We start from the raw sequence: 10,213 nt of genomic DNA on the forward strand, positions 1-10,213 counted from the left end.
AGCAAGGACATGAAGCCCAGGAGCTGCGAGCCCAACTAGGGCCTTCACCAAATAACAGCTTTTGCAAATTTTCCCTATTAAATGGAATGCGACCATGGCAGATACTACTGCCCTAGTATTTATTTATTATATTATGAAATTTATGAACTGATTTAAACCTGTCGTTGCGACGAAGCTTCAGTGAAAATGCGTTGCCTTGCTAAAATCTGTTCATGGTATGCTACTGATAACTATAAAGGCTATACTTTTCCTTTGCAACCTGCATTAGCTTTAATAATTTCAAATCTTGAATCTGAAGTTTCAAATGATTCTTTCTTAACTTCCTTGCTTGAGTTGGGTAGGGTTTTAGAATATTGCTTTGCATTTGGTTGACACAATTTAAAGTTAAAGCCTCTGTCGTGGGCCATTCATCCTGTAGATTCGATGCCTGGTCACTATCTTTCAAATTTTGAGCTTGTATTTTAATACAAGCAAAAAAATTGATAGCTTAGTGCCAACTGCAGTGGATGTTTGCAGACCAATGAATTGCCCATCAAAATTGCATTCATACCATATAGCTTTAAAGTCTGAATTTGGGCCTGTATAAAATTCAATTCAGTATTTTATATTGTAATGTAACCCTGCAGATCTACCCCTACCCTAGTTCAAGTGTGTAATTACAAATTGATTTCTGTGCCCATCTAATGAGAGTACACTTGCAGTATATACACAATTGCATGTCCTTGTTGCCCCAAAATCTTCATTAAAATGGCAATTTAATGGTTTTCCTACCCACAACAACCATTCTGTGTTATGAAAACAAATGTTAAAAACAAAGGGAAATTAAATCATCACTGGATGCACAATCCTTTGAGCAACTTGATAACACATTGATCCAACTTGATAGATTACTTAATTAAGATAACAAAATGTCTAAGAAGAAACATTCTTATTCTTGTACTCAGAGTTTGCTTGAGCACACCAATTAAGAAAAGAGGCATCTTATTGCTCTATACAGAAATGTGTCCTGCTTAAGTAATTCAACAATTATCATACAAATCAATTATATGAAAGCTCATTATCATAATATCACAGTTGGCTTCCTATGGAAGAAATTGGCCCTGCTTCCACTTACAACTTGTTCACCAGTACTATGCTCAAACTATATTCTGAACGTACAACATAGGCATCTGAATCTGGTTCTTTATTGACAGAAACAATAGGACAACAATTAAAAACACATAAATCCTGCTTCTCACAACATTGGTGTTGGTAACAAGCCACTTCAGTTTGAGACTATTCGCATTGCTTACCATCCTCAATTGAACGTTTCCCTTTGAATCTTATTACCGCTCATAAGATCAGAGTAATAGGATAGAAAACATGACAATCTTCCATCAACTCAAAATTACTGACAGGTTGAAAGAATAGAGTTCTGACCAAACTTCTCTAAAAGGTTGCATACTGATCCAAGCAAGCGTCCTGCAAGCAACATCCGTGAAAATATTATGACATAGCATACAATGAGTAACCACTGATTGCCTAGAAGTACTAGTCAATTTCAATAGAATAACATAAGCACAGTATCTTAAGGCATACCTAAAGATAGACCAACAAGTGATGCAAGTAACTTGCAAAAGCATTCATGCATTTGTACACCATATGTACCAAAATGACTTGAACATTAAGTGTCAACCAGTCCAAGAGAAGGGAGAATGGTAATATAAATGAAGGAACAAGATAATAGCTTCCTAATAAATTTAAAATAAAACCTTTCAGCTGCACATATTAGTTTATCAAATATGCTTTTGCAAATTCATAAGGTACGGTGACAGACCAAATGAATGGCCTCAAAATTATGAACATGAATGAGAAAATGAGCTTCGAAACAGATAACATGTAGCATCCTGGTTCTGTTTACAACACTGTGGCACTTGTGCAACTTAGGACATATTTACTGACAGACCAAAGGGAAAGTCAGAAAATAGTGTAGGAACTTAAAAGGATGAGTCCCCCAGAGAAATTGCAAATCTCCTACAAGAGCTATTATATTTCCACAGCACACACCGGACTCACCCTTTTAACTTTTGTTTTCATTCCATCAAGACTCACTCCATTTCCCAATCTTATTAAATGATCTCAAGCAATAGCAGAAATAGATAAGGACTCTATTACTAAGTTTACTTTTGACACAACTAGGCTACTAGCTGTGTGATTATATGCAATTTTGCACTTTTGGTAAACTACTCGTTACTGAAAATAAAATTCCCAGAGATAAAGACTTCTTGGCCAGGAATGAAATAAGTCAACTCTCTCAAAGGAAAACAACAATGTGAATATGGTGGAGTGATATGCTTCCCACCAAGATTCCATTTCAGCTGGAATCCCAGCTGCAGCCTGCTTAACCATAGTATATGTGAAATTAATGGCAAATAGTCCTTGACATTAGCAGAGTAGCTCCCCCAACAAAACTCAGCTACTTTGGAAATGCATAATTAACCTAACCAAAGTGAAAGCTACATTGGAATGGAAGAACCAATTGTTTTAATGGGAAATACTGAAATTTGCAATCCAGTGGAGTGAAACAGATTCTAGTGGCAAAAATTCAGAAAATAGAATTATGGTACACAACAGATAAATTCTCAACTGGGGCAAAAACATTACTTTTTGAAAGTTGCAGACAGATTATCACAAGGTCCAAAACTATGGGGTACAGAATTAAAACAATATGCAAGGTAAAGTGAGAAAGATCCTTTGTTCCCGAATGAGATCATAAACCATGCAAGGTTGGAAGTTAAAAATTCCTCTATACCTTTTTACCTTTGTACCTTTTAGTGTGTACTTGTTAGCATTGGTATACCTCTATAGATGTTAAAGATAGAAATTTGGCAAGGCACTGAACTCATCAACAATGAACAACTTACCTTTGCTTCGTTTGCTTTGCTTGGCTATTTCTTGTTCTCTTTCCAACTTCTTAACCTTAGACTGGTGGCTTGGTGGGATCAGAACTTTGTCAATGCCTTGAACAGAGATTCTCCCATCAACGTAAATGTCATGATCAAACAAATGGGCTGATTGCTCTCCCTCCCCAAACAAAACAGTACCATCTGCTTCTTGGGTAACCACCTTATGAGGAATATGCAGAGTATCATACTTCAACTTTCCAAACCGTCTCACTCCAGTATAAAAGCTCTCCTCAGTTTGATACTCAGGAATCATGTGGTAATATATGACATGTTCCAATTCACTTAACTGGTCTGCAGAAAGCTTCCCCATTGCCTCGTCATTTGGAGCCAGGACAGTGAGACGGTAACCCTCTGAAACAAGCTTTGCCATCTCAGAGGCCATTGAGGTCAAGTTCACCAAGATGTCAGCCATCTCATTGTAGCCACCATATTGCACCAATGTGTGAATGAAGTCCTTCACTTGGCTTTCCCCGTCAAACCAATGATATCCAGAAGAAGGCCCAGGTGCAGGGGCAGGTGCTAGGGAAGGTCCAGGGGCAAGGGCAAACTCAATTGGGGGCAATGAGATTGAGCTTGAGCTTGTTGATACAATCTTCTTGCTGAAACGAGGAGAATCAACAGTAGGAGCTCCCTGTGGCTTCACAGCCTCCAATATTACCCTTCTACTCCTCCACTCATTGAACTCATTCTGTACAGACTTTGGCACAAGGAGTCTGTCAATACCATGGATAACACCATCTGGCCTTACCACAGCATTAGGGTGTGTCACAGTACCCAGATCCACTTTCATTACTTTGCTCTTGGAATCCTCGTGCAACTGAAAATTCAGCTCCTCGTCCCAGTTCAGGGCCCTGTGAGGTACAAAAAAAAGTAAGGAAGTATGGTTAAAAATCATGGCTAATCGATTTGTATAGCCATTTTTCAATGATTTATGTCTAGCAAAAACCGTGCAATGAACAAACACAAAAGAATAAATCAATTGGAAAGTATTTAAGAGGCATTAATGATTACACAACAAAAAAAACAAATCAATTGGAAAGCAGAGAAAGGTAGGACTACAAATCATTTTGAGTGAAAGGCATATATTCGGTACTCTGTATTTGTTGATCATAGAGCTTTGTCTCGAGCCTTATGCATCTAAACCCTTCAAAATCTTATAAACCCAATTTACCAAAATGCTCAAAGTTCAGCCTTAAACCCTACAATCAGCATCCTTGAGGGAGAAGTTACAAAATGGTTCCATGCAATTTCACACAGCCCAATTGCAGAAACTACCTAATTACATTATTGCAAGTTACTAGAAAGTACTTATTCAGGGCACTAACAAAAATATCAATTTGCCTTTGATAATCTTCCAAAATATCGTCAGTTATGATTTGCAACCAAATCTCTCTAATACCAAATTCCAAAAGATTTTATGCATTGTTTACACCGATACAAAATTGAGAAAGCTATTCAATTTGGGAATGCTAGCCACTAAAACTTAGCCTACCTGTGAGTAACGTTATTCCATTCCTCTGCAACCATTCTCGTGGGCACCACATGGAATTGCAGCAACTTCTGCAGGGACTTGAGATTCCCAGGCTCGCGCAGAAACCTCCTGAACTCTGGATCCAAATTCTTCTCCAAAAATGCATTGTTGGGAGCAAAAATTGTGATGTTGTTGCTCCCCACAACCTCCTCAAGAGCCTGCAACAGCAGGGCTTTCTCCACCAGCTCTGCCAGCTCAGTATAATCATAACGTGAATCCAGTAATGCAACCAGAACAGAGTTAGAGCTTATGACATTGCCACTTGAAGAATTCTGTTGTACAACGGCATGATTTTTAGGCTCAGTTGCTATTGCAACTGCATTGAACAGCGCCACCACACACAATGCAACTATACTGCACATTCTTGCACTATGAGCCATCGCTACGAAAGCAATCTGATCCCAGCAGCTCTATCTGTGGGTGTTTCCAAAACTGAAACTTTGGGCACAGAATCAAATCGCACTCTCTTAGGCTGTTAAAACACATATGTAAAAAAGAATATATATACACTATATCTAGGCATCCAAATTGGTGGAGAATGAAATTCGGGTGAAATGCAATTCAATTCAATTCAATCCGATTCGATTCAATTCAGTTTCCCGGCATCTGGCAGGCCAAAAGACTTACCTTGCACTGAAAGGGAATCCGAGCGATGCAAATCAACGGCCACCATTCGTCCACACTTATGGAAATGAATCTCGACCATTGATGTGGGCCACCTGTAGAAATGTATTGATGTGGCCATGCCAGCTGCTGTTTCAACCTCTAGTTTAACTTTTTCTTGTTTACCGCGGTGAAATCTATCAAGATTCCTAAGAAGTCCGATGAACTCAAGTTCTGGTGAAGAAAATTACCCCACACAACAGATTGTTATTTTTTTTTGGAGCACCTAACATTTGTATCCCTGATTGGGAAACACCTAACCCTAAATTATTGTGATTGTCCCATTGTTTTGTATCTTTTGTTCTGTGGGGTTCCTTGGTTTGTACAGTGGGTGGCCTTCTCTCATTTTCTCATAAGGTGCTATAGTTGGAAAGCATCATATTAGCTCCTACTGTTGGTGTAGGTGCGTGATAGTTTAGTTGGAAATAAGTGTAGAGGAAGAGATTTAGAGGTGAGGTGATGCTGTAACAACACTATTGTTTAGAGAGGAAGAAAGATCTTAATCCCTCCAATATGAAAATAAAATCGGGAATCATTATATGGAGATGGGTCAATTTCTGCATTTGGTGGGTTGGCTGTGGGACTTTCATTAAAAGTGGTTAAGTCCAGTCTCTTTTAAGGTTGAATTAAACGGTGTATGGCATGTAAATTGCAGTATTTTATATCATATTGTGCAATGGTTGCTCTTTGCGCAAGAATTTAGTGCTGTTATTCAATGTATTTTTACCCCTTTTTGGAACTCTCACATTTTAAGTTTGCTTAATTTGGTAAGCTGTCATTGTTGAAAAAGAGAGCAGATTTTGTATGAAAATTGTTTCATAAGATAATGAAATTGGCATTTCTCACACTACAAAAGAAATATTATTGTTTTGTTCTTCTAGAATGGTACATGAAAATGATAGGCTTTTGGGTCAATGGTAAACACCATTCTGCCTTAGGCCCATGTTAAATAAAGCCCACGGCTATCCCATTATCACTTGTTAGTTGGAGTATAAAAAGACAATTTACATATATATTTAGGTTTTAATAAAAACAAAAATAATTAAATATAATAAAATTTTAAATAAAAATGTTATATATTTTAAGTTGATTTAGATAAATATTATGAGATAGAAATTAGATGTGCATTGAAATAGAATTGAAGAGGGATTGGCATTTATGTGATTTGGATTGATAGAAAGTCATTTATTAGTGTGATTAATTTTTAATTATAGCTCATAACTATTTAAAACTGGATATGTTATAAGAATATCAACAAAAGTTAAATTGAGTCACCCTTAAAATGTTATGTATGGATGAGATTGTAAAAGTATGTCATTAATGGTGTGATTTTATCCTTTTCATGTGATTATTGTAAGAAAGCGAAAGATGGTGGAATCAATTTCTTACATTAATTTTGAGAGAAGAAGTGGAAAAAATAAGTTTTAAATCTGATGTAAATAATTTAGATATTGGTGAAAACACATATAAATCAACATAAACAATAAAAATATCACACCAATATTTATGTGGAGAAAACCCCCACACCCCAAAATCTACTCAATGTATTATCTAATCAAATAGGAGATTGTGACACACTTGCAAAGCAAGCTTTCACAAGAGTATCAAACAATATACAATCTTGGAGTAATTTTAACAACATTCTAGTACCTACAAATTCATCCATACATACTACAACTCCAACAACCAATTTATAATCAAAGAGAAAACAAGAGACCATAGATAGATTTCTAAACAAGGAGTTGAAACTGCCAGAGGTATGGTGTTGTAGTTTGACTCAATTTCTAATGCCACATGTGAAGATTCTAACAAGCGAGCTAAAAATAGTAAATAGATTATGCATCTTACAACTATCATATTCTATCATAATAATCCACCTAACCTGGGTATATAGTTTGGAAGTTCCACATATCGAAATAGAGCTACATAACAAGTTTAAATATTTGTGATGATATTAGTCAAGATTTCAAATTAACTCCCTTCTTACAAGTGCTTACACATTTTAATCATTTTTCATGGAATTCCTCTATAATAGGGTGTTATAAATTTGTTATGTATAGCCACTTCAATGACAACTTATAACACACCTTAAGGCACCAACATTTGGGAAATATGTCACCTCAAATTCCAAAACTCCATTTCCATGTGAGGCTAAATTAAATAATAATAAAATATATTAAATATAAAAATAAATAATAATAATTAAAAACAAATGCGAAGAACTTTGTGGAGGCCGACTTTGTTATCATGTTTTTGGTTAAGGTTTTATTGGATAATGTGTTGATCCAAGCAGCATATTATCTGAGTTTGGCCGACATATTATTCCGATATATATATATATATATATATATATATATATATATATATATATATATATATATCTGTGTGTGTGTGTGTGTGTGTGTGTGTGTGTGTGTGTGTGTGTGTGCGTATATATTTAGTAAAGTAAGTGATGTGTGTGGAAGCAAGATAGAAGAAGTGTAGAGTGTGAATCAACGAAGTATGTGTTGTGTGGTAGAGTAAGGAGCGTGCAAAGTTGTTTTCAGTGTTGCAGTAATCCTTTATCGAATCTACTACAGGTATTTGTGGACAGTGGTACAATAATCCTTTACCGGATCTACTATAAGTTTTGTGAGTCATGATCTGAGCTTAATCTGGAACTGATCTCATGTATTTGGAGATGCAAATTTCCTTAGTTCATTTGTATCTATTATAGTGAGCATTTCAGTAGTGAGTTGTTTTTGTAATTTGGTAGTGAGCCATCCGGTAGTGAGCCACCTCATTTTGTAAACACCATATAACTAGTTATATTATCTTGAGAGCTAACACTCTCTGTGGTTTTTCTCTTTTGGGTTTTCCACATATAAAATCTAGTGTTCCATTTGTGTTTGTGTTTCTTGTTTATTATGTATTTGGTATTTCATGTTGAAGAGCTTAATTGATGAAATTGATATATTAGCAAAAGGTTTAGAAGTTGTGAAAAGTTTTAGAATTTGTGGGAACATTGATTCACCCCCCCTCTCACTATTCTTGTCTATTCAACCAATTCAACATTTTTTATTCTTATTTCGCCTTACATATTATTTATTTCATGACTATTATATATTTAATATTCTCATGAAATATTTGAGGCTTATTAGATGTAAAAATTAGATGAAAAAATGGTCTCTAGTAGCATTGACCAACCCATATTGGCATGTTGGCATATTTGTTGGGGTTCCATGACACACAATGCAAAAAATGTGTGTTTCCATATTTATATTGTTCTAACTAACACTCTTTGCAAGAATGCATTCACTATTGGAATGATCAAACATTGTTGAGTTGACCAAAACTGAGATATGGCACTATAGAGCAACCCCACTTTGACGTGTAGATGCATACAAAAGATTCCTAGGTGTCATGGATTCTCATAACCAACCCATTATAGTTTCCTTATTTTTGTGCTTATGTATCTTAAGAGACCTTGTTGAAAGCTTGTAGTCTAAAATGCATAGGAAAACTGGAGTGTGAAACAAGGAATTCAATAGAATCTACCCACCAACCTCAATATGTTGGTGCAATTAGTTGGAGCACATGACACTTAAAATGGAAAAAAAGTGCATGTTTATATTGTTCTCAACTAACATTTTAACAAGAATGCATCCATTGTTGGAACGATAAAAAATGATGAGTTTAATAGAATCAAGATAGATTACTATAGAGGTACCCCCATATTCACTTATAGGTTCAAACATAATATACCTAGGTGCCATGAGTTCCAAGAACTACTCTATCATAGTTTAATAGTTTTCTACTCTTAGGGATCTTAAGACAATGTGTCAAAATAGGGTACCATGGAACAAATGAGATATTTGTGATGCAAAACAAGGCCTTTGGTTGCATTAACCCACCCATATTGAATTTTTGGTATAGTCATTTGAGCCTCACATCACACAAAATGCAAAAAATGCATGTTTCCACATTTATACTACACTTAACTAGTAATTTTTGTAAGAATGCATTCATTGTTAGAATGGTCAAATGGTGTTGAGTTAACTATAATCAAGATAGGTGAATATAGAGGGACCTCATATTTACTTACAGCTTAAAGAAAACATTCATAGGTTCCATGAATTATAAGATCCAGTCTATCATAGTTTGGCAATATTTTGTTTTTAGGACCTCTCTTACGAGACTTTGTTGGAATAATGTATCCCAATGGGTGTAAAATGGGTCCTCCCATAGCATTCACCTACCCACTTGGATATGTTGGTACTACCATTTTCCCATGAGAAGAAGAAAGAAAAATATGGTGCTTGACAAGTTTGTGTTGAACACAAATGACACTTTTTGAAGCATTTTGTTCATCGTCGCCATAGTTTTGTTGTTTGTAGATAAAAAAAAATTGAGAGATATTATTATGGACGGACCCTACATGAAACTATAGGTTCAAATGGAACATTCTGAGGTGCCATGGATTTTAAGAACTATTCTATCATATTTTAGTAGTTTTTTTTTAGGGCTCTTAAGAGACTGAGCTAAAATATTGTAGCTCAAAAGGATCAAGTGTTGGAAGTTTTCATTGATGTCAAAGAGGTATGGATGTTAAGGAATCCTACAACTCATAAGAATAATGGTTTTGCAGTCATACAACATGCAGTTGTTGAAAGGGGGCCACAATGTTATCACAGTTAGTAAAATGTACCAAAGATGTTATTTTGTTGGTTGAATGTTTGGAGTCCCTAAGAATAAGAAAGTTAACAAGTTATCATATAAAGAGTAGAAATTTCTGAGGGAAGCAATGAATATTAATAGAAGAGATTTATATAAAGAAGTAGTGATTAATATGTTTTGTATGTTCAAGAAAAACAAGTATGATTTAAGTGCCCAACTTTATTATTAATAAAGCATTGATTCAAACTCAAAACAATAAGCAATAATTAAAAGTATAAGATGCAACAATTACTATATCCAAAGGGGTGGCAACTAATAAATGACATTGGTCAAAAGAAAAGTAGATAAAGATCTAGACAAAGAAAAAAGATGAGACAAAATTTATCTTATTCAAAAACGTGATCCTTTTTGTCTTATT

At 35.3% G+C, this 10,213-nt stretch overlaps 1 protein-coding gene across 1 annotated transcript; it reads right to left on the reverse strand.

Annotated features, from left to right (window-relative positions):
* Nucleotides 1-964: 964 nt before the first annotated feature.
* LOC131079165 (fasciclin-like arabinogalactan protein 17) lies at nucleotides 965-5,034 on the reverse strand. Its single transcript, XM_059213038.1, has 3 exons — nucleotides 4,438-5,034; nucleotides 2,904-3,796; nucleotides 965-1,461 (listed from the first exon to the last, which is right to left on the reverse strand). Exons 1-3 carry the CDS (start codon nucleotides 4,854-4,856, stop codon nucleotides 1,388-1,390), a joined length of 1,386 nt encoding a protein of 461 aa, XP_059069021.1. The 5' UTR covers nucleotides 4,857-5,034; the 3' UTR covers nucleotides 965-1,387.
* Nucleotides 5,035-10,213: the final 5,179 nt, after the last annotated feature.

The sequence above is a fragment of the Cryptomeria japonica genome, chromosome 10 (assembly GCF_030272615.1).
Source record: "Cryptomeria japonica chromosome 10, Sugi_1.0, whole genome shotgun sequence".
NCBI lineage: Eukaryota > Viridiplantae > Streptophyta > Pinopsida > Cupressales > Cupressaceae > Cryptomeria > Cryptomeria japonica.

What these genes read in the sequence shown, in the direction of transcription:
- LOC131079165 (XM_059213038.1), bottom strand. Translation starts at nt 4,856, where the DNA reads ATGGCTCATAGTGCAAGAATGTGCAGTATAGTTGCATTGTGTGTGGTG. An exon ending in TGGAATAACGTTACTCACAG is followed by an intron (nt 3,797 to 4,437) that starts GTAGGCTAAGTT and finishes TGTACCTCACAG; the next exon opens with GGCCCTGAACTGGGACGAGG. An exon ending in GCAAAGCAAACGAAGCAAAG is followed by an intron (nt 1,462 to 2,903) that starts GTAAGTTGTTCA and finishes TGTTGCTTGCAG; the next exon opens with GACGCTTGCTTGGATCAGTA.